Genomic DNA, 25,372 nt, shown 5'->3' with positions numbered 1-25,372 from the left:
TCAATTTCCTATTCACACAGCAACTGGTGGCAACTAAAAATAATCCTGTTTTAGTACCAGTTAAGAATCTGGTCACATTTGGCACACGAACAACAAGCAGAAATAAAATTTAAGGTCCCTTGTTCTGCTATTTCATTCGAGCCCACTCATCAAGCTTAGTTTGCTGCCATTTGAAAGCTATTGAAAAGCCATTAACTGGCAGGACTGTGAGAGCCGCAGTGCAGCAGCACACCTCAGTGCTGGAAGAATGTGGCTGCAAGTGCACACCAATTAAATCTTTCTGTTCCTGGGGATGTGGGATTAGGAGTGGTGTCAATCAATTGTGCTACAATAGCACGTGCAGTAGTCATGGTTCAAGATGCACAGAGGTTTATCGTAACTCCAGCATTCGGGTGAGGATGACTTGGAAGGCTCTGCAAGATCCTGGAACACAACTACATTAAATAATGTATTCTGAGGTATACTGGATACCTGAGGAAGGGCTCTAAATAATGCATTTTCTGGGCATGACAGAATGCTGAAACCTGTAGCAAGACTACAGCCTGAGATGAAAGAATGTCTCATTACCATTTTATCAAATGCTGTAAGTAACAAAATGGTTATTTTGATTTTAAAACTGTCTTTTTATTTTCTGAGGTGTGTCTTTTCGATGCATATGCAAAAAGTCGAAGGCAGATGCTGCATGATGTCAACGTGGTAGTCGGGGAGTTGTTACTTTGCATGTGAATATGCAGGCAGAGAACAGTATTTCTTTTTCTCCGCTGTTCAGAGGCAACTTCATTGTGTGTGTGATAAAGCTCTCATTCTGAAGTTCATACTCATCAGCTTTTAAAACTTTTGTTTAAATTAATCACCGAAGAAAATAATATCCAAAAAGATGAAACACGTCATTCATAGCATTATATTAAAATCGCCTATACGGGCAACCTCGGACATGGCTCTTACACTTTACAAGGGTAGTACAAATGAGAATAGCTTCATAATTATGAGCACATCTCATCATCTATTGTAGATGAAATGCTTGTATCCCCTCCTTAACAGAATATTTAGGTATTTGGTGTGACAGACTTAAAAAATAATAATGAACTTTTAACCTTGAATCATGCAAGCTGCCTCCTTAAAGACTGAAATTAGGATCTATGCTTTTTGTATTGATTCAATGCAGAGCAAATTCCTAGCAGCATTTTTTTTTTTTGGTCTGCCTGTCAAGGCTGCTTGTCTTCCTAGCTGCACATTTTTTAAGCTTTTTGGGTTTGCCTTTTAAAGCATCCAGGTTCTGAGTGGAAATTGCTGGTTTTACATCAGATAAATGGTTTTACAATCAGATAAATTGTTTAGATACCTCTTTTGGACAGCCAGTAGTAGTTTGTTAACCATCGATATTTTTTACTGCAGGACTTGGAAAACTTCAGACTTCTAGTGATTATGTCACTGTTTTTACATGACAAATAGCAGATTGCTGTAAAAGGTCTTTTCTCCAGATTGTGGTCTTTGGTGACTAAGGTGACTAAATGTACCAAGGACATTTCTGAAACTATTTTTAAAATACTGTGTTACAGTTAAGAAACAACTAATGTGGTTCTTTGATGTTTTAATATGAAATTAAGGTGCCCTGGAAGTATTTTAGTAATTCAAGGAAAAATGATTTATGAGGGTTTCCTCTTGTCTGGATTCAATGGGACTTGTGTATGGAACTGCTTTTAATACTGGTGGGAGTTACAAGCCTAATTTCCCTGTTCATGCAGAGAAGCACAGATTAGTTTTACTGCATAGTTTTAAAGGTGCATTCTAAGAATAAGTCTTTGAGCTTGTCATGAGATTTGATAAATGCAAATGAGGAACTTGCGGCATAATAACTATCTTGAAGATGTCAGAAAAGTATTGTTCAGTCTTTATTCACTTTGGAATTAGTTTCTTAAAGTGAAACTGTAGTGAATGTATATGGGCATGTGTGTCTTCAATAGCATATTAAATATGTAACTCTACAATGAAACGATAGGTTCCTTAATTGGAAAGAGATGAGGATGACCGTGAGGTTCTCTCATTAAAAGGAAGTGAATGACGACTGCTTGGGATGTTCATCGCATTGGTTAGAGGGCAGGGATGAAGGACTGAAACACAGCAGAGGAAAACATGAACGTACAGCATTAGTTTTGGCAATATTATTTGTTTCCTCTTTTCCAAATTTGGAATTTTGTAATTAGTGATTTCTCACTAAATGAGGGTGTTTTACCACATAGCACTTTTCCTTCTGAATAGTGTGCTTTAGAAGACAATGGGTGCTGGCTGGAGCCTGCCAGAAGGGCTTTTTACTGCCTGTGCTTCTCCATACAGAATTGGCAAAAGTGCTTCCATCTCCACCTGTAATTAGTGAAAGAGAAACACTTCCTCTGCCATCTTCCCCTGAGTGTTTACCATTTGACTTAACATGCCAAGAGTGTTGCTGATGTTTGCATTTGGCAGACAGCTGGGATCAAATATGGGCCAGGGCTGCGTGCAGGGTAGCAGCACTGGCGATGTTCTGAGGTCCGCTGAGAGCAGCTGAACCTCGCAGGGGTTGGGATGTGACTCTTCACATCCCACTTTGGTTTTAATCTTTTTCACCCATGTTTTCTGTATCAGAAGGAAAAGACGTTGAACCAGAGGAAATGTGTTTGCAGAGCACTATCTCTTGGTCTACTCTGGGGAGAGGGGAAGTATCTAAAAGATATAAATGAATGGCACTTTAAAGCTGATATTTTACAAACTGTAGTGCTATATGCCTGGCTTTTGCATGTGTTTACATTTTGGTTTTTTAATTTCTGCAGAGATTAAGTGTGGAGATCTGAGCTGAGAAGGGCTATAGCTATTCTCCTACGGCGTTAGTACAATTTTACTAATATTCTTTCATTTTTTCAGTGCACTGCTGCCACTAGGAGGCTGTGAAAATGAGATACACTGTCACCATCTTGTCACAGGATCTTTCAGGTTGGAAAGATCCAACCTTGGGAGGCCTCCAGTCCACCCTCCTGCTCTAAGCAGGGGCAGCTGCATGGTCAGTCCAGATTATCTGGGGCCATGCCCAGTGAGGTCTTTCATCCCAGCGATACTCTGGAATAAGGCCTGCTGCAACCATCATGTTGTCTTCAGCTGGCACCTGCAGCATTTAAAACACAAGCTGTATGCGCGTCTGCCTGTCTGAGCAGCTCATGTTGTCACGGCTAGTGCCCATCTCCTTTTTGTAGCCAAGTATCGTTGCTGCCGAGAGCTGTCCCTGCCTGTGCTAGTAGCTTCTCCTTGGCAATCAGCTAGCGTAAGCTATTTAGAAGAGAGAACAGTGGTACATAGGAGAGTACCACATGTTATCTGCCAGCTGCTGGGTACCATTTTATCGCGATGATTTGTGTGACAGACTGTACAAATGAATGTAATTTTGCAAATTAGGCAGCACCTTGCTGCTATCTTCTCTCCCTTGTATATCTAGTTATGACATAAATATCATAATTTACATGTTATGGCTGTGGTTTTCCACCTGTGCTCTGGGCTTCTTCTGAGGGATCTGCAAAGGTAACTAAGAAAAACAGTACTTTAGTCAGGAGGCTTAAATTCATTACTCGAGAGTCTGATTTCTGCTGCACATGCTGTAGAGGTGCATAAATGCAAACAGAATTAAAACCTTGCGAAGGAGTTATAGTCATGCCAGCTGAAAGTCTGAGCCAAGTGAATTTATCCAAATATTAGGATCATCAGATCTGAACATCAGAGTCTAATTCCATTCTTTCTGGATTATCTCTGTTTCCGATTCCTTTATCTCCTTTGTATGAATTATGAAACACTGAATTGTGCTTTGTTACAGACCACTGCTTACAGAGGTCTGGGATGGAAATACTAATTAGATGTTTGTTGGTGAATTTAATTCAGGCTTTGAAACAAGATATAAAAGAAATACAATAATTGTCTCCAACATCTAGCCCTTATTACCTTCAGCATCTGAATTCATGGCAAGGATTGTCTATGAAGAAAATTAATTAGAGTAGAAGATGCACTGGAAGATTTGGCCTTTACATTTTGCTATATCGTCTTCAGATATCTTGTAGTCCGTACTGGTTTATTCATTCTTTTTGCTGCCTCCTAATCATAGCATTTTAAAAATCCATATACTACAAGGGCCTTTCCTTACATTAAAAAAAATTCAGTCTTGACTTTAGTCTGCAATGCCAGAGAACTTAATCATGTACTTTGTCTTGAAAGGCCGAAGCCAGCAGTAATGTACTTACAGTTGTCATCTTGAGTATTTTTCACACTAATTCAGAGTATTTGATAACAAAATTACTGTCATATTTATGAATGAAATAAGAGTAAATTCTGTAGATTATTGTTATGATTTCCATTTTATTTAATTTTACCCCACTTTTCCATAGGTTGCCATTTCAATGCATTTTCTCTTTCAGTAAAATTATTAACCACTAGAACTCTCAACATAGTTGGATGAGTGTTTCACCTATGGTCCCTTCTCACCAGGGTTATGGGACATTACCACCTTCCAGGATACTTCGGAGGAAAGAGGCACATCATCCCAAACTCTCATTTAGCACTTTAAATTCAGTCTGTGTGCTTTTCCCAAGGGATTCAGCTGTTCTCACCTCACCCGGGGTCTTCTGAGGCTCCAGACACGTGCCACCGCGATAGCTCTGCCTGAACCTTATGCAGCTTGGAAAGAGGTGTGGGAAGATGCTATATGACACATTAGTTTTAGTTTACAGAGGATGCGGGCTCGAACTGGATTCTCCCATGATTGAAGAGGCAATACTGTGGGTGAAACATGTGATACCTTCATGTCAGCTGTCTTACTGTGAGACGGGCTGTGAAAATTTCATCTGTGTTTCAATAGAGTTGCTGTAGCTTAGACTGAATAAGAAGAGAAGAGGAGCTTGAAAAGAAAAATTGGAGACCCCTAGTTGGTCTGCCATACAGGACCCCTTTCCCTCTATGGCGGTGCATGCAGGATGTGTGATGACCCAAGTAAGACTGACACATAGGTGCTCTGTCACGCCAGACGGTTAGTGACATGAGAGAACTAGCAAAGCCTTCAAAGTGTTTTCTCCTTCCCATAAACAGGATTTCTTCTATTCCAGGGTTGGGCAGAAGGTGGTATTCATTTATTTAGTCCATTTTATGGTGTCCCAGAGAATTCTCATGTCCTCTGGGACACGTCCTCTGCCACTGATGAGGAGCTCAAGGCACAAAAAAGTAAAAATTATGCAGGTGGTAGGAAGGAGAGCTGTAAATAGAAGCAGGATGTCTGTACCAGTCCTTATTCAACAGCCATCCCTTTAGTTTAGGTTATTATTTCATGGTGGTGACAGCTAACTCTCGTGTCATGGTTTATTTCTGCAGTAAGAGAGCTAAGTACAACATGGCTGCAGGGAAAACTTCCTTTTCCTTATACATGCTTATGACACTGTGACCTATGGCATAAGGTTAAGATTATTACCGAGATGAGATGCCCAGCATGACCGAGAGACCCTGCCTGCTGAAAATGAGGCTGGGAGGAAGAGGCAGGAGTCATCTTCCCCAGGAGTCCAGAAAGAGCGAGAGGAGCAGCTCTGTGTGACGAGCCACCGCTTGGGAGTTTTCAGATCCCGTGAAGATGCATAAAGCAATTCTGGGGGAATAAAGAAATTTTGATGAAAGGTATTTGTTTGAGAAGGTTATACTGTAAAATACAGAGAAGGATACATACAATCTAATACAATACACAGTATTTCTTAGTCCATTTTGACAGACTGAATCTGAGTCTGACGTATCAGTGATATACAATGCAGATTTTTTTAAAAAAAGTTTAGTCAGTGTGATAATTCAGAGGTCATGAAGGATATCTGAAAAATAAGGTAAAACTGCTTTTTAATTCTGCGGTCAAGAACAAATGTTTTTTATCTTACAAACCTCGATACAAATAGAGCCACAGCTAGAACATTTTTACTTCTGTTAAACTCTTTGTGTCTCTGTCTCTCTCTCTGTAATCACAGGATAGGTGCAAGCAAACAGGAAAAAAAGGAAATTATTTACAACCTATGAACGCTAGTACTTATGTACCAGCTTATGATACTAGATTTGTTTACTTTTATTCTCCCGTTCCTGGGTTCGTGTGACAATGACAGAAACTCAACGTTATTTTTTTTAATTTGAACTAGTTTTCTACCTTGCCTAAATATCAAAAAGTTAGAAGTCATGACACTGGATGCCAGGAAAGAAGTAAAAAGAACCTTTAATTTAATATTTGTATTTAGACATAGGAAGTGATATTTAGAAAAATATATTTTGGGCTGGCAGTAGCCCAATTATCTTTGCACTTTTCTAATAGTGGTCATCTAATAATTTGTCAAGTGTGCCTCCAAGTAAATAAAACTTTCCTAACAGTAACAACTGACAACAACTTTCCTAACAATAACAACTGCTTAGAATAGCATTTGGAAATTACATTAAGATGAAGATTTATATTAAATTGGTATTTGGGAAAATATGTTTTGAAATAACAGCAAGAGGAGCAATATTAACTTGGAAAATTGAAGGCTACAAGATTTCCAGCTTTGTATTCAACTCAAAATAGGTTCTATTTATAGTATTTTTGATGGAAATTACAGTCATCCCCAAAATAGTTTTTATGTCATCATTTTGTTTCCCACTGTAAAAAATCTGTCATAAGAGAGAAGCATCAGCATTTTCTGTGGAAAACTTTACTGTGAACTTGTAAGGAAATGACAAAGAAATCTCTTATATTTTTGGTATTTGGAGTGCTTTTTTCTTCTAGTATAGTGATTCTGCCAAAAGCAAAGAAATCTAGCCTCCCTGAAAATAAGATGAAAGAAGATTGTAAAGGTCGAAGTATCATATTTTCTCACCATATTGGCACAGCGTTCATGAAGCTTCAGAATTCTGAGATTACATTTTTGAGAAGATTGCTGCAAGAACAGAGAACAGCAAAAAAACCCCAAACCTCTCTGTTTCCACATGTGAAATTTTAGCGATATTGCCACTTTTCCTCACAAAGTCTGTGAAAATTTTGAGGCTAAGGAACGTATTTTCACTCCTGAAGTAACTTATTTGCTCCAAATAATCACAATTCCTTTTCTTTCTTATTTCAGACAAATTAATATACTGCATCATGGTAAATTTTGCACAGTTGGTAAGTTGTAAAACCAAAGAGAAAATATATGTAGGTAATGAAATTAACACCTGCATCAAAATTGCCACAGTATAAACATGGTTATTTTAAAGCAAGGAAAAATTTAATTTGAAGTAATTCTAATTTGTTCTTAAACAAATGGAAATCAATTAAGTCAACAGAAGTTTAGTTTGATTGGGAACAAATAAAGAGTTGCCCTAATGCAAATTTTTTAATATATCATAAAGGACCACCACCAATTTTAAAAAAATAGTGTTTGATTGTTTATTAAAAGGTGTATTTTCCATTTGTTTGCTTTCAAGCAACTGCCTTCAGTGCAAGCAACAGCAAAATAAGACCTGCTAAAAGAAATCTTCAAGTTCTAGTATTTTGACTGCTGGACATACCTCCAGGTAACAGATGACATGGGTCAATCTGTTGTAACCTGCAGAAGCACAAATGCAAGTAGTACCGCCAAATCTGTTTTCCTTGCCAGTGCCATTCTTGTACACTGAAAGACAACTGTCCCTGACAAGTTCCCCCCATCTGTAAGGTGATACAGAGAGCTGGGATGTAGTCCATTTTAATCTCTTTTTGGGAACTGGCAAGAAGCGTGGGGAGGAGGGCACAGCGCAGAAGTGGAAGAGCATTTGGTCGTTCATTGCTAGGTTTTGACCCAGCTAGAATATAGACGTTCCTGTAGGGTTTCCACTTGGAAGTGTGCTTTACTCTCTTTTACTTCACAGTTGATTTTAAATCAGAAAATGTTATTCTTGGGAAGAAAGAAAACATAGAGTCTGATATCTTTGGCCGTAAATCCTATTACGAATGTCTCTCTATGCAGTATGACTTTTCAGAAGAGATTGAAGTGATATTCAGAGCATGTAGACAGGCAATAGATCTGGGCCATACCACCTCAGGCTGGCAGAGTCCTGCTGTGGTCCCATTCGGCGCAAATCCTGTTATGAAGTATGACATATAAAATATATATGGGACCTTGTAAAGATATCTGCAGAAAATGGAGCGATTTATTAAGGTCATATTTTGAAAGCTAATCGATAGCTTTCAAATGTGATCCTTTTACTATATAAGGAACCAAAGCTTTCTCCTGTAAAAGTTTTGTAAATGTTGACATCTAAGCTGAGGAGGAGGAAGGAGGGAGGTAGGCATGTAGAAATTTCCCCTTTTTTCAGTTTTTGTGGAAAGAGTAGTATTGTTGTCTTTAGGTAGCTTATTGCAGGAGGCTCTGAGAAAATATGTGAAAACAATGTATCCCTTACTCAGCACTCAGTTTATGTGAAACAGGAGAAATTTTCTATTCAGATTGCAGATGAAGTGAATACCTTGCTTTTCAGGTGCTTTGCTTTGGACACAATTATCTGACTTTGTTAGCTGCAGTACTAATAATGCTAGTTACAGAAGTGGTATGTGTAAATCTTATAGGCAGTTGTGAAAAGTAAAGCTCTTAAGGCAGTCTAAATGGCATGCTTAATTCCTCCTAATCACCCATGAATATACAGATTTATTGTGTCTTTGAAAGACACTTTTTCTGCCTTGTGAGCAGTAATGTTGGAGTTGCAATAATAATTTCTGTTTGATTTCTACTTCAGTTTCTTCAATAGCTTTGAAGCATTTTTTATGTCTGTCTAGTTATTTCCTCAGTGAAGGAACTTGAAGTTTCATGTAGACTAGGATTCCATCCATTGACACTATGCTTTTTTTCAGTTTGTCAGATGAGATGAAGCTGTTCAGTTTCTTCTTCTTCTTCCTCTTCTTCTTTTTCTTCTTCTTCTTCCTCTTCTTCAGACAAATGATCAACCAGATTTCCCCATTTTAACTTAACCCAGAATTATATTTCTATGCATGTTCACAAGCAAGTGTGATAGTGATTCTCTGCACTTCTTTTTCTTATGTTATATGTGCCCATGCACCTGTGCTGTAGTATTATGTGACCACGAGTATAATGCTAGACGGTAGATGTGGAAGGTGACCTTAACAGACTATTGTAAAATCTGTTGTCAGGACAGCTGCTCAGCCTGCTTTCATTTTCACTTATCCATGAAGATCCAGCTCAGACTTAGCAACCGTCCTTACTATTCTAACCATAGCCTAGGCTTAGCTAGGACAAACCCGGTAACTATCCCCCCAGCGCACGGGAGAGAAGTCTTTCAGGTGCCAATGGTGTAGCTCTACATACCAGAAATTCTCCTGGGTTGCTTCTCCACTTTACTGGAGGGTTGTCTTTACAGAACTTTGCAGGGCCATCTGGAGGTGCCAGAGCTGAGTGAGTGAGCTGCCCTGAGTGCCAGAAACATTGGCCTGCTGTGCCCACATTGGTGCTTTTGTGTGGCTATCCACCCAGTCTACCAAGCAAGGAATCTTGCGGTCTTACCTGTTAATCTCATCCACGTGTGTTATTTTTATCTTGGTACTCTGCCTGAATTTACACTGTATTAAATTCATTTTATCGTTCCAAATTCCCTTCCTTTTTATCCTATATAACCTTTCTTTTTCCCTTTCACCCTTCAAATTTCTGTTAACTTGTCCCTTCTTAGTCACTGCTTAGCTAAGCTATGCATATTTAATTCTTTTCATCTTTCCTCATAAATCAGTCCCTCAGGCCCCAGAACCATTTGTGGTAGTTTCTTTTGAACTGCTCCAATTTGACTGTCTAGAATTGAATGCAATATTCCAGATAAGTTGCCTTTCTGCAGAAAGGAGGAGGGCCTGTTTCCAATCCTTTTGCTATTTGAAAACCGAGATGGCAGTCCCTTGATGTACACTGAACAGTGACCAAAGGCCTACATATTAGCTCTGCTGCAGAATTTTTGTTAGCTCCACTGTACTATAAACTAGTTTTCCATCTGCTTTTACTTTACAGTAATCTCTGTAAATGATTAGGTTGTACGTAGAACCACAGTCCTCTTGGCACAGGATTTCCTTTCCTGTGTGCTTGCCGGTCCTTATGGTTAGGTCTATGAACCACTGTTTCCCTTTTGGCTTTTGACTGTCTGTGATGTATGATACTGAATATCCTCTTTGTCTTGATCCACATATACCTTTTTCTTTCTTTTTTTTTTTACTAAATTTGCTGCATGCAGGCTTTTGCAAATTTTGATTTACATGTTTTTCGCCTGTGTTTTCTGTAATTCTCATATGCTGTACGCCTCTTGATCTCTGGCATATTTGCAGCCTAAATAGTGATATCTGAGAATGTCTGTGATGAAAGAACTGCCCCAGGTTTTGAAACAATCTGATTTTTTGTTTCTTTGTTCAGACATTGATTTACGGTAAAACAGTTGGTTATTTCTGCTGCTGTTCAACTTTCTCAGTACCTTTGAGGTGTAGCAACTGTAATTTTTGGCTTCCTCTCACTGTGTACCTATGTGCTAATTCACCCTTCAAAGCTGCAGATTTACAAGTATCAGCAACAGTCTTAGTGTTTTTCATCGTTTATTGTGATGAGTGTCCTTGATCTGCGTAACAAGCCCTTTATATTATACTGTCATGGCAGGAAGAATTTTCCAGTGCATCTGTTCCCAGATGCACATCCTCCCCTCTTCTCTGTCCCATATCTGAAAATGTGGACTAGAGATGAATGTATTATTACATCTCCATTTACTGCACTGTAAGGAAATAACTTTTATCTTCACAGCTTAGCTGCAACTTCGTAAGTTTTGCATTGCAGCCAAAGTTTTGCATTGCAGCCAGGTCTGTGCAAGGACTAAAAGGAGATATTTTTTCCTAGAGGACTTCTCCTCTCTTTGTTCTTATCTTTTTTATTGTCATTTGGCAAGCCCAGATCTTTGCTGTCATTGTGCCTTCTGATTTGGAGCTTCTTGAGTTTTACTTGCTGTTGGTGTGATTTATAGCAATTTAGATTATTAAAATATGACCAAATATGCTGATGTTATTTTCTCAAAGGCTTTGTGAGTGACAAGCCTTATTAAGTGCTTTATATTAATCTAATAAATATACATTGCTTGCTTCTGGAAATCCCAAATAATGAGTGACATAAATTCATAGATCCAAAAGTGCACAAAAGATTACAAGGGTTAGCTCAAACAGCCAATTTAGTTTTTCTTTTAACTTGTCTATATATAGATATATCTTAAAAAATGCGTTGGTGCAATCAGTTTGAATCAGATGACTGTTGCTTTGTGATTACTTTAAAGTCTGTCTTCAGATCCTGATGTGGGGACTTACAATATTTCTTCAAAAAGATTTAAAATTAACTGTTTTAGGAATAATATTATTAATCTTTGAGAAACATAGAAACATACTTTGCTTTAATTTTCCTAAGGAAACAAAGTCTGTGTGATTATGTTACTTGTCTGTGTGTGTGCATCTTTTAGTTTTTCTTCCTATCATAATTTCCAAACCTGTAACCAGTTTCAAGAAAATGTTTCAAAACCAGTTTAATCATGACACAATTTATTCAAACAAGTGAACAGTGTTTGGTACTACATTGCCTAGGAAAGTTGTACAACTATTTCATTATGGTTAGAAATGATAATGTTGCTTTTCTACCACATGGGTATCAGGGTTTACTTAATAACCATTGAATCTCTTGTCACAGAAGATATCACGTAGTGTCAAGTATGTTGCAAGGAAATTTAAGCCTACTGCAAGTAAGTTCCTTCTTCCTTGGGTGAAATGCATTGCCATGCAGAATTGCCCTTTGCACCACTTACCTTGCTGCAAGCAGAAAGAAAGATAAGGTGGCTGGACAGCAGTCACAGAAGAAACTTCAAAGGGTCTGTCTACACTGCATAAAAAAGAGGAAAAGGCATTGGACGTCCCATGGTCTACAGGTTTGTTATTTAGCTTGCTGGCTCAGTTTTGAACAGTTCCAACTAGCCCTCTCTATGGCAAAGGCTACGGACAGTACCTAGAGACCTCTCCTAATAGATAGGGCGGGTGAAACTCCCCCAGATTATGTGCTCTATGCCCTCTCCAATCTTCCGTCTATTTCAAAAGGCTTTGTAGCCTCAAACACTATTCCCTGCCTACACATATGCTCCTACTACTTACTAGAACATATACAATCACTTTTGTTTTTATGTTGTAAAATTCCTTTCTGCTATGTTGTAGTGCAGTCTCCACTTTAGACACTGTGAAATTTAGAAGCTGCAAAAAAAGATAATTATGTCTTAGAGCACAACAGCACAGCATGATAATCACAGGAGAATCAGGACCATGTGCTATGCAGTCTAGATATGTTTCGTTTGTTCTTTATGAATCTTCACCATGTGAACATGAGCCAGTACATAACACTTAACTGGCGAGCCAGAGATTGCTTCCTGCCCTTCTTTTATGTGCTAGAATAGAGGTGTCCAAAATCAACTTTTTTTTCTTTCTTTTTGTAAGGGGATACTGGATCCCAAGTTTCATGGACCAATTGCTCAAAAGCCTTCCTCAAAGTCCAGAAGAGTAGTAGGTAGTGTTTCAGCCTATTGCCTGGGCAGTCATTATTTGTAGATGCTACAATACAGCCCTGAAGCCATCTTGAGGACAGACTTTCATCTCCTAAAAGCTCAATTATCTGGAATATTATATGAGAAGACATGAATGGGCTACTGTGTTTTGCTCATCTCTGAGAGTACGCAGTCTTTTCAGTTAGAAACTCCAGTGCTCCAGAGCAGACAATGCTGTTTTAGTTTGTTTTACAAAAGGTTCTGATGTTTGCGGGAGAACGTACTTGAGGTATGCTGTGGTTTGTGGGAATCCAGACTGCACCTTTGTCTCGTCCTCCAAGGGAGTACAGAAGGATGACAGCAGTAGAGAGGATAGAGAGAGAGCAGCTTTACCAAAAGAAACAGTATGAGCTCAAGCAGATCGTGTCTGTTCGTTTTGCTTGCATTTATGTAGTTTCAGGGTGTGATCCACAGATGAGGACTACTCCTCTGGGATATACACAGTTCCTCTCAGACCATTCAGTTCCCTGTGCTTCAAGACAGGCAAAAGACAATAATAATGACATTTTTTTTCCTAAAAAATGGGAAGAACCTCTTACATATGTGTTTGAAACCTGTGTTTTACTACACTGAAGGCCAATGCATGGGCAGGCAGTTTGGCTCCATTTATTGAATAGGCTGGCACACAGTTAATGACTTTTACCTCGGACATAAAATATCCATATGTTACAGACTGCTACGTGACATAAATCACAAATGACAATGCAGAGCCCTCTGTTATATTTGATTTGTTATTATTCAGCTCTCTTCTATCACTGTGAAGGGAAGATCCCAAACTGGTTGATTCTTTGATTTAAATATAATAAATTTTTAGAGAATGCTGCTGTAACTTCACTGAATTGCTGATAGATAGATAATAGAGTCTATTAGAAAGCCTGTAGAGTTGATTAATAGTGTCTGATAAGTAACTTTTCCTTGGTATCAAGCTGGAAATTGATTGCAGTTCCTGCTTACCAGTCTAGTCACATTGAAAGGCTCTTGAAGAGCAGTGTACAGGAGTAGGGTTTTATAAGAGGATGGTTGCTTGAATGTGCTCAGGGTTGCTTTTCAGCAAAGAGGAATTGAGTGTTAAGCAGAAAACGAGGAAGCTTTGTATATCATGTCATTTAAGAGCCCTAACTTTGAAATTACACCCAAAAGAAGCTCTGTGGAGCCAAGAACAGGAGAAGCACATCAGCTTCGTTACTGCAATGTAATTTATTCTCAGAAGACTTGGCATTAATTGAATTCTTTACATTCTTTACAAGGTAGATAGTTTACATTTATACTGCTCCCTCATGATTATCTGCTTGTGGGGTGGGGAGGGGAACCAAGGAAAAAGAGAAGGAATAAGCCCATCACTACAGTGAGCAGAGCACTGCTGACCTGATGAAAACGCTTTAGCTGTTAAAATCAGGCTGAGTGGTTACGAGCACCGCGCTTCAGTTACAACTTAATAAACATAACGGAGAGGCTGTCCAAATGGTAAGTCATTTTCCCTGCACCGAACAAAGGATTTTCAAGTCCAAGTATTTTGATGCTGACCTTAACATTGCAATTTGAGATGGATTTAAACTAATCTAGCCCCTTCTGTGGGTAATAAGTCTTTCTTTTTGAAAATGGAAGATCAGTAGACGATACATAAAAACTGTTGGTTTCTGAAGAGGGCACCTCTAAACAATGCATTGATCTGTGCTCCAGACACCATAACTTCAGTTAGGCTATTGTATTTGTATCACTGGTTTCATATGGAATTCAGTTCAGCTGCATAAATACTAATAAATCATTATTTCTAATTTAATATAATAAATTTAAATAATATGCATTGTTGGTAGCAGAAAATCATCACGTATAGTAAAGTCATTATGTATAACAGCAAAGTGCATTACTGAAAGGGTCAGTGCTCTAGTTTCTGGTCTGATTTCTGTTATCAAACGGGGTATAAATTAATGCAGCTTTTTGAACTGGATGAAGCTGCACTGACTTACACCATCTGTGTGTCCGGTGTGTAAGTGCCAAAGCACTTGCTGCTCACTGCATGCTTTTCCTACATATTTTTGTTAGTACTGTGAATATGTTCAGCTAGCCAGCTTTAGAAGTGTCATGTAATAGTACAATATTTATAAAAAATTGGCTTTTTTTGTTATTTAATGAATGCTAATCTATTTAACAGTTCACTGAAGTTGTTGACATTTTCAAATATTTTATCATTCTGAAATTCAGGATGATTTGGGGTATCTAAATCATAATGTAGGTTTTTAATTGTAGTTATGAAGAGGGGCTGATACCGTATCTTTAGCAAGAACAGAGCAAGATTGGAGCTGAAGTGTCAGAGAAGCTAAACACAGTGTATGTTTCAGAGGGTTTTTTACCCTTTTTCCTTTAATGAGACAAGATGCTTAAAGAATATTGTTTAGGTAGCAGTCTCAAGTAGATACATTCTCAGAATCTCAGATTGCCAGTTTTCCAGGTAATTTAAGCCTTCTACATTTTGTTTCTATGCTGTGAAGACCATAGTCCTTCAAACACCCAGAAGCCTAATTAGTCATTGTTTAAAATATAATCAGAATCAACATGAATGTTTACATAAATGAAGGTAAGCATGTGTCCTAGTATTTGCAAATTTGTAGTTTTAAGCAGTATGCGCCATGATTCTGTGTCACCTTGTTTGAGATGCTTGCTGCATTAAGCAATGTCAGCAGTTTGGTTGTGTGTGTGCCTTTAATGAAGAGCCAAGTTTTTTAACTTGCCATACTTTGCAAAACACACTATTCCCAGGGTCCAGGAGTACTTACTTCTCTGAATCACAACAGCAAATATTATATTACATGAAAAGTCAAAATACAATACCTATGAGCACTGTGGCAAACTTTTTTGTAGTGCCTGTGTGAACATGTATATAAGCATTCAGCTTCACATTCTGGAAATGCCTCCTGACATGTGATCCAGATTAGATAGGAACATAATCACCCCCAGGCAATGTGAATTACCATCTGAGGTGCATTTTTTTAGGATGACTAGACTCCCAATTTAAATGCCAGAGCAAGTGACTAAAGTTAAGTAACATAAAGCCATAAGAAATGGAAATATAAAGGAAAGCTGTATCAATGTGGTTTCTGAAAAGAGGTATGGCAAAAATGTTCCTACATACCGTAAAGTTACTTGGGCTCAAATAAACTGCAGGAAATGGAAGAAAATGCCTGTAGCAATCACATTCTTCCTCTCTGTTCATATCCCATCACCTTTCCCAAGCTCTTCATGTTGTTCAGGAGCTGGTGCTTGTAGTGCCACAAATATTCCTTCTCTCACCTTCACAGTGAGAACCGGTGACAATTCAAAGCAAGCAGTTCCTCTTTACTCAGAAATTTCTTCTTCCTACAGGCAGGATCAAGCTCGTAATTTGTGTTGTAATGCAATTGGCATTCTGTCTAATTGTGAGTAAATTGCTACAATTTTATGAACAGGTTGTTTTGTAGCAATGATTCTTCTCTTTCTAGTGGTTCAGTGTGGACCCAGTCAGTGAAGCAGCTCTACACTAGCAAGCATCCTTGAAACATTTTTTTTCCTGTTAGTTACAGTGGTAGTGACTTCCTTTGTCCTGTGCTAGTTAATAACCAATGTGATATCACAGAGGATCTCTGCTTTTGATATTTCAGTGTTTCATAAAGATTTTTATATTGTGTGTTTATACAGAAGATGCAAACCTTAAAACCAGATACATACCAACAATCATGTTTATTCTAGTCATTTTGGTCCAGGGCATCTCATTAAGTAAATAATACCTTGGTAAGCTTTTTCAGTGTTTTGATGGAGACACTGCTAATGAGTTACCCAGTGCAATATACCGTGACAGTCACAGTGACCTTATCGAATCACTGTACATAACTGTAATTTGTCATACACTGAGGCAAGAACCACATGAAATAATCTTCAAATATGGTATCTTATGTAATGAGATATAGACTCTTATGCAAATTGATTCAGAAGGCAATCTTTCTCCCTACCCACAAACCTCTCCTCATGTTACCACACTGCCTCCTGACTAGCATACTCAAAACCAGCTCTGGTTGAGATCATGTTTTCCCTATATTTTCTGCTATTTGAATGGGTCCCGTACAAGGTTCTTGTACAAGTTCAGTGTGATGGTTTGTGCTGTTTTTCTCATATACGGAAAAGAAAAGGATGGACAGACCTGCTGCACGTGTTACCCTTTAGGAGGCTCTAATAGCTTCTCTTTCAAGCCTGGCTGTAGCTGAGTTGTCAGTCTCTAAACAGTAACAGTTTACATCCACCTAATAAAGTTGTGGATTTTAGCAGCTATTTTTTCCTGGAGGTTTTCTTTACAGCTGAAGCTGTTGCTGCTGTTGGCAATGCTAAATTAGAACAGAGTGGTTGGCATACTTTAAATGGTAGAGCTTAATCCTGAGGATTGGGCCAACAGAAGCTTTGGGCAGTTCAACAAGGGAAGTGCATATTTTCATGCCTGAGACAGACTAACCCTATGCATTGGTACGGGCTGGGAACTGACTGACTTGAGCTGCCGACCTGCTGAAGAGGATGCAGGGGTTACAGCGGACACAGAGTGGAATGGGAGCCAGCCCTGCACACTGGCTGTAAATAAGGCAAACCACATAGTGGGCTATATTAGGAGGAGTATGGCCAGCAGACTGAGGGGAGTCATTGTCCGCTTCTACTTGGCGCTAGTGAAGCTGCACCTGCGAGTATGTGTGTAGTCTTGGTTCCCCCCAGTGTAAGATGGACATTGAGGAAGTGGATTGAGGGCAGCAGAAGGCTACCAGGGTAATTACAGAAATGACAAAGCTGAACTCTTCTCAGTAGTGACAGTAGTAACAAGGGGTAATGGCCACCAAAAAAAAACAGGGCATTTTTGATAGAAGGCAGTGCAGCACTGGAACAGGTTACCCAGAGAACCTGGAGAATGCGTTGATGGAGATTTTCAATACCTGATCCGATATTGGTGATTAACCCCCTGCTCGAAGTGGCATTAAGCCATCCCCAGAATTTCCTCCAGAAGCATTCTATAACCCTCCTGGGTTTGAGTCCAGCTCTCTCGGGGTAATAGCCAGGAAGCTATGCCGCTTGTGCCGTCAGCAGTTCCCCGTGCTCACTAGACCACCACAGTCAGAGCAGAGATCTGTCTGGTTCTAAAACTGGGACTGAACATTGCATGCCTTAAAGATGAGCATCTGAAAGATTAATTCAGAGAGTTTGCCTTGTCTGCATCTATACTATGTTGTTTAACCCAGGCTTAACCTAACGAGGCTGCTGACCTGCAGCTATTATATCCACAGTCAGATACTGAACTCATCTGAGATGTATTAGGTTCCAGATGTACTGGGAGAAAAAATTGCATCTCCAATTTATTAATTCTCAGCTGAGACCAGTGCCCAAGTGGATTAAGAGTCCTCTTCTCAATCTGCCTGAGTTGTTTGACTCTGGCCACTTACTGGAAACCACTACACGAGGCCAGTTCTGGCAGTCAAGAACTGTTCTTCATGGAACAAATAGATGGGCACTCATGCCAGCTGAAAGTCATCCCGGTGGAGAGGCAGAGGACACTAAGACAGCCACATCCTTCCTGAAACTGGAATCTGGCTGTATGAGCTCATCTTTGCTGTGCTCTATTTGACCAAGACATTAAGCTGATTTGTTTGATTTCTCACCCTGGAGGAGCAGAACAGTGTGACAGCAAAGGTATCCTATAGCTTGCACCAGTCTCGGTTGTGATGTGGCAGCAAACACTATCAGCTCTTCCTAAGAGCAGAGGCTGCACATGAGCTAAGCTGAGGAAAAAGCAAAGATACAGTTAAAGTCTGTTGTCAGCTTAGATTTACAGCTAAGGCTAGAACAGCAGCAACAATTCTCATCCTCAGTTGAGTTTTCCAGATATAGACAGCAACTTCAGCTGTAGCCTGTTGGAGCTCAAGTGCATGGCTGCTCCTTCTTCCCTTCATAAAAGAGAAGGCAGGAACAGAGCAGAGGTAAAACTCTTGCACAGCTGGACTCTTAGCTGCATCGTCAAACAAGGTTTAACACAGCAAGCTGGTTTTCCCTCTGAGGCTGCGAGCCTGGCTGTCAGGCACTATACCCAGATTTAGAAGTATTAGGGAATAAGCTTAGACTCTTACAAGCCAAAAATACTGCCTAGGCTTAAGGCCTGGGCACTGAAATATTTTATACAAAGCAGAACAATTCTAATTGGGAAGATTTGAAGTTTGCTTCTTCCCCAGTCTTATCATGGCAGAAAGGGGATGCAGTCGCAAACTGCCTGGGGCTGAGGATGGTCTGAGTGCAGATCTCCTGTTTGATTGAATGCTCTGAACACTGGGAGTAAAGTTACATCTTCTGCAGCTTTATAGAGCTACCCTTTCATTTCCTTGTCTTTTCCGACATGTGCTCAGAAATGAAACATATCATTTAAGGTCAAATGGAAAATTTTGTTCTATATAGAAGGAGCTGTTGGCTTTTGACATGCAAAAATAAAGGGTTTGCGTTTTGGCTTAATGCAAGCCAATACTTATTTCCAATTTTTTAGTTTGACAACTCATTTTCTTTTAACTAGAGGGGCATGCTAAGAAAGGAACAGAAATTATAGAGAGGGAAAGGGTAGCCTATGTTAAAATAAGTTGACTGAACTTGACCTGTAGAATTGTATTCTGTGGCTGCTTTCTCACCAAGACATTCTGGGCACTTTTTGCATAAATGTATGCTCCTCAATTTTGGGAAGTCTGGTTTGAGACCTTGGGTTCTAATTCATAGTGAGTACATATAATATATAATAGAACATATAATAAAATACAATATATAATATAAAATAAATATATAATGTAATATAATTTATAGACTAATTGACACGCAGACCTAGGACTATCACCTTGATAATATTTTATTATGGTATTATGATACATAATAGTTTATAGAATACTATGCCTTTAAAGCAAAACAAAAAACTTAAAGAAAAGCATATGGAATTCTTGGATTGGACACCCAAAGTTAGTGATTTAAAAAGAAAATCATTGTCTTTCAGTTCTTCAGTAGAGAATGTAGATAAGAATGCCCCTTTATCCCTCTTTTTTAATGAAAATAAATTAGTATTTGTAAAGCATTTATATGCTATGATGATGTGAGGTTTACAAAAGCCTGTCAGGAAATTATTAATTATGCCTTCAGAGTGGGGCTTGAATGGTATTCAGTAGATAAGACATATATCAAGCAACAAGGAGAAAAGGAAGTGGTCATTTAGTCAGCACTACTCAGCTAGTGCCCCGAATGAGGTAGGGGTCTTTTGATGATGTAATTACAGATTTAGCAAAATGGGCAGACAAAAGCAGGCCTAATTAAAGTTGCACAGTAACACTTAATTTTGGTATTTAACTGCCCAAGGTGGCTTGAGTCTATATCCCCTTCAAGAGCTTTTCCGTCAAACTAAGGAGAGAAAACCTCTCTCATCTGGGCTGCTGACAGTCCTTAGAAATTACAAACTTGGGCATCTAGCTCCCATATGAAGAAAATTTAAGTATGTATATAAAGTAGAACATGAGAATCAGAAGTGATTGGGTGGTCTCCAGCCACCACGTCAAATGGTCTTAGGGTAGGTTAGTGGGTACATCATTGATGTGGAAGATGTGGATTCACATCCAAGGACTCAGGCAATAACATCCACTGGACAATCCACTGGTCTCCTTTTGTGGCAGAACTGTCCCCTGAAAAGCAGCTAGCAGCAAATAGTCTCTTATGGTCTTCACCCTCAGTGGAAAAGAGAACGTACTGGAAAAGGACATCACTGTTACTGCAATGTCAGTAAAAAGACCAGATTTAACGGTAACAACAAAAGAGGAATCTGACTTATGAGGTAATGCTATGAATGTTAGGATTAAATGAATCAAAGACACATTTGTGATTGGTTTCCATGCGAAGATTTCAGTATCTGACAGTTTCATTAGAAGATTCCATTTGGATGGCTCTATACAATGCAAAAAAAAAAAGTCATACACATAGTTAGGAATCTGAAATTACTTTGATGTTTTTAATAGATAGTTGCCTGAGTATCCACTGCATGCTAATGAACTCATTATAATTATGATATGATGATTTTTCTTCTCACTGAATAACAGGAATTTGCTAACCTAAAGCAAGATAAAAATGAATAAAAAGGAAGCATGGGCATCAGACTGGCATTTCTCTGCATAATAGTCTCTTGTTTGTAAGCAAATGCGAGCCACTTGAATGATATTGAATTATTTAGATATTTTGCTCATCTCACATTTGAACTTTTAGACCTCTTTCTATTCACATTTGTTTACATGAACTGAGTTAGCTTTTAAAAAATGTGTCAGTGATTTAATGGAATTAGTTATGTGTTGTTTCCAAAAAGTAAATGATAATGATATATACTCTCTGTAGTCAGCATTGGTCGAGTAGGAGGTGCTCAACATGATAGACTTACACATGGTTAGAAAGGACAACCAGAAAATTGGTGGAGGTTTCATGGCACATTTGAAAACACGCTGTTGCAAGATCTAAATGTGTTTTTCTTTAATTTCTTACAGGCTGTTTCCAGCTATGTAATGTTTTTCGGTCCCATGAGATGGAAATTGAGCAGTGCTTGCTGGAGTCCCTCCCTCTCGGCCAGCGGCAGCGGCTGGTGAAGCGAATGCGCTGTGACCAAATAAAGGCATATTATGAACGAGAAAAAGCTTTCCAGAAACGGGAGGGCTACGTGAAAAAACTGAAACATGGAAAGAATCATCGAGTTCGTTTTAATCTTGCTGATATGATACAAGATGCAATCATACGTCATGATGATAAAGAAGGTACTTAATAATGTTGAATTACTTTTTTCTTTTTGTATAGCTAAAAGTTTCAGAGGAAAAGCTTCCCTATTCTGCTTACCTATCTTTAGGAAAAATACAATTTTACATGGTAGTAATCATAAAGTGACTGTCAGAATATACAGACATGTATTGCATACAACATATTATAGCTTGTTACTGAAATTAATAAGGCGTAGAGAATAGACCTGCAGGAACCTAATTAATTTAGTCTGAGGTTAATATATGTATAAACTAATATATTTCAAAACCAGTAAGGACTAGGATCATCAATACGTGTGCCCCCTTATATACCTACATAAGCCATAGAATTTAACACAAGTGACTTTGAAAATTAGTTTCTCAATTTTAGCCAAAATCTGGAGTAACGAATGCTGCTATTAGTGACACTGGCCTGGCTAGAGCAACAAGGTGGTGTTGACCCATAGTCACACCAGATAGTGGGTCATCTTTCTGGTTGTGAAATGATGTTTATGTCCTTTTGAAATACATAACCACATTTTAGGGGTTCTTTTTTTAGCTTCCTGGCATTGTTTGAATCCCTAGTGCAGCCAGTAGTAATCTGATGAATTTTGTAATTTACTCCTCAAAAGGGAACCAACCTTGCAGTAAGGATCTCTCAAGTTTTAGAAGTCCCCAGGACCCCCCATGCTTTTGTGTGGGAAGGATATAAGAAAAGAACTGATGCAATGCTTTTAGCAACCCCTTTGCAAACAGATTTTATGGCAGCTCTTTGTAACCACATTAGCACAAAACTACCTGAATAAGGGAGGCTCTGAAATAGTCACATCAGGCAAATGAACTGGCAAGTTTCTCCTAATTTTTATCAGTTTGATTAGGTATAGGTTTTTTACTGACTCCTGAATTTTCATTTTAATGGGCGTTTGCTCTAACTATCATTGCTTATCACTGAGGTATAGTCCTACACATTTAGATCTATACAGGAAATGAATCAAAGACCCCTCTCCTCTCCTCTCCTCTCCTCTCCTCTCCTCTCCTCTCCTCTCCTCTCCTCTCCTCTCCTCTCCTCTCCTCTCCTCTCCTCTCCTCTCCTCTCCTCTCCTCTCCTCTCCTCTCCTCTCCTCTCCTCTCCTCTCCTCTCCTCTCCTCTCCTCTCCTCTCAGTGCCCAGGGCATCATTTCTAAGTAAGTTACAAATAAAATTCACAACCTTTCATTCCACTCTCCTAGTGTGTAAAAGTACAGGGTTTATAAGTGAGGATCTTCTTCCTCCATGTTCCCATAGCTCCCAACTTTCTCTAAAAACCAAGCAGAATACTAGATATGACTTTTAGCATTTTGTAAAAGTCAGATACTTGAGGCTATTTTGGACATTTATGCTGAAGAAATGCAGCTTGCTCATTGGAGTGGTGACAGGGCATTAACAGTCTTTTGTGCTAGCCGGACTTGGCCTTGAGCTGCACCTGAATCAGAACAGAAAGTTCAGCAACTGCTGAGACTGAATAGCATGACCGTAAAGGGAAGATAACTCAGGCAGAGGAAAGTAAGGTGCGGGAAAAACAGCGATGGTGTCCTGCAGTTGGAAGAAATAAAATAGGTCCCCAGAAGCAAGGAGCTCAAATAGCCTGCAGACAACCCCAGTAGGACTAACAACACTATCCTGAATTTGATGCCTGTGGTCCTTTCACAGGACTATGAAAAGTATGATTGTTGTCTTTAAGCAGCTTGGGAACCTGCAAGTGCCCGTCTGTTGTGATTTTAGCCAAATGTTCCCAGAGCCTGTTTGCTTTGAGCTCAATAATGCTATACTAAGAAATGGTATCATGTGAACCAATAAAAACAAAAATTAAAAAAAAATCAAAACTCATAGACATAAAAGTTGCTCTCCTACTGTTGTTGCTGAGTGGAACATCCAACCATGACTCTTTAGTGAATATATCTACATTAGGATCTCAGTTCAAATTAGACATATGCTTTTGTAGTAAATACCATATCCATGTACTGTGTTTGGTCTTGCTTTATGGAGCATGCAAACTAGATTCCTTTCAGACCAAACTGAACTGAAAGATGTGCTCTGGAAGCACACCTAGTGCCTCCAAAGTGGAGTGGGTTTTCAATCCATAACGCCAGGCTAGACATAGGGTGAAGTAATCCCACTGAAACAGGTATAGGTGGGGAAGTTGGGCTTTTGGCACCAGCTGTTTGTCTTGTCTATTCATATTTCAGTCAGTCATTCAACATTCATCATTTATATTACACATCACTATTTACTAATGGGTATATATAGCCAGTAAGCTAATTATGATGGATCCTGATAATTGCATGGAGTATCCTCCACCTCACTGTAGTTTCACATCAACTTTATCTGTACAGCTGGAGTAAATACAGCTCTGGTGTGAAAAAGATCTGAACCCTCCCCTTCACTGGGTCCTAAAGCAGAAATGCCTGCAGTATGAGGCTGCAGATGGGAATGAGCACACATTTCCTGGCTCTTCAAATGTCACACCATCTCTTCAGCTCCCTGCTTTTTGTAAAACGGCCTGAGGGACTGAGAAAGAGGTTGTAATACTTGGTTAAGCAAACAAAGGTGAGAGACAGGTTTTAACAGCCTGTCAGCCTTCCCTTCTTCCCATAAATCCATGTCTGGTCTCCAGGATCTGGCTTTTACTGCATAGTGTGCTCAGTAATCAACAGCATTCCCAAATATGCTCAGTTTGAATATAGGGAAGCCAATTCAGTAATAAGCATTTAAAAGAAGGCTTCTCTTTGGAAAAGCTGGGCATTGAACAAGCATTTTTTAAAAAGTAGCTCAATGCAAGTAAGTAGCAGAGATGTACCTTAACATGAATTAGTAGTAATAATTTAATGACTTAAAATAAAACCCCTTCTGCTATATGAAGGTAAGTTGTTATCCTGTGAAAAAATGGGATTCAGACTGATCTGAATATTGTATATTTTGGAATAAATGCTGAAAGTAAACAAGATGAGAACTCAACAAATCTTCAAAAATTCAGTTTTGTTTACTAAACATTAATAATCATCAGCAGGGTATTTTAATGTAGTTTGAATGTCTTTACTTTTTCAGAGATAATTTAATTTTCAAACTAGTCATTTTGTTTATAATGAGATATTTAATAACAAGTGTAAAGGTGTGTTGCAACATATTCAATACTCAAATAACTTTAGTAGACTGAATTCTATCAGGCAACACCTTTCCTTGTGGTAATTCATTTTGTGAGCTTGAAGTGCAATGGCTTTGAAGAGATGAATTCAGCTTGAGGTATAATATAACTCACACGGCTGTGAACAAGCCTGATCCTGCCTTTTAGGATGTATGAGCAGACTGTGGTGTCCAAGAAGAGGACTGTGCAACCTGGATGCTTTAAATTAAGTATCTGGATACACATAGACAGAGTCGATTTTGTGATGAGAATGTAAATGTTTTTGTACTGTTTTTGTGATCCTTGGGTTCAAAGTGCTTAGAAGTCCTCAAGCTTCACAGCTTTCAGGGTGTGGGGTTTCTGTAAAATGAAACTGAAAATCTCGAAAGTAAAATTCTGGGATTCATACAGTTTTCTTCCAGTTTTACCCTTGGAAGAGGGTATACATCAACAGAATTATAAGAGTAGACTCATCCACAGAGAACTGCAGCTGGGCCTATTTTCTTCAATTTTTAGATGTATTTAGGAATTGTTTGCAAATCTTGGGCTCTTAAAGGCTTTACCCACAACTATGCGTTTCCTTCATTTTTTAAATTGAAGTATTACCAAAGTCTCTTTGACTGTCTTGTCCTCCTCTGAGACTGTTAAGCAAAATCCTGTTTGTTGATGAATCCTGGAATAGCTTTACTTGGTTTGGGGTCTGGTTATAGAAAAATTATGTCAGTTGCATACTGATTAAGTAGAAAATGTGGATACATTGCATGAGGCTCATGGGAGAGCAACAAAACCAGGAGGAATT

General features: G+C 38.9%; 1 protein-coding gene across 2 annotated transcripts in view; it reads left to right on the top strand.

Moving 5' to 3' along the window:
• Positions 1–25,372, top strand: part of MYO16 (myosin XVI) — a 400,031-nt gene that overhangs the window by 84,202 nt on the left and 290,457 nt on the right. For both annotated transcript variants that reach the window (XM_072849888.1, XM_072849887.1), the window contains exon 2: positions 21,171–21,434. In XM_072849888.1, the coding sequence (XP_072705989.1) occupies positions 21,209–21,434 (226 nt within the window). In that variant the 5' untranslated portion in view covers positions 21,171–21,208. The remainder of the gene's footprint in view (positions 1–21,170; positions 21,435–25,372) is intronic.

Source organism: Ciconia boyciana, chromosome 1, assembly GCF_034638445.1.
Source record: "Ciconia boyciana chromosome 1, ASM3463844v1, whole genome shotgun sequence".
Classification (NCBI taxonomy): domain Eukaryota; kingdom Metazoa; phylum Chordata; class Aves; order Ciconiiformes; family Ciconiidae; genus Ciconia; species Ciconia boyciana.
This window is presented reverse-complemented; position numbering and strand designations above follow the sequence as displayed.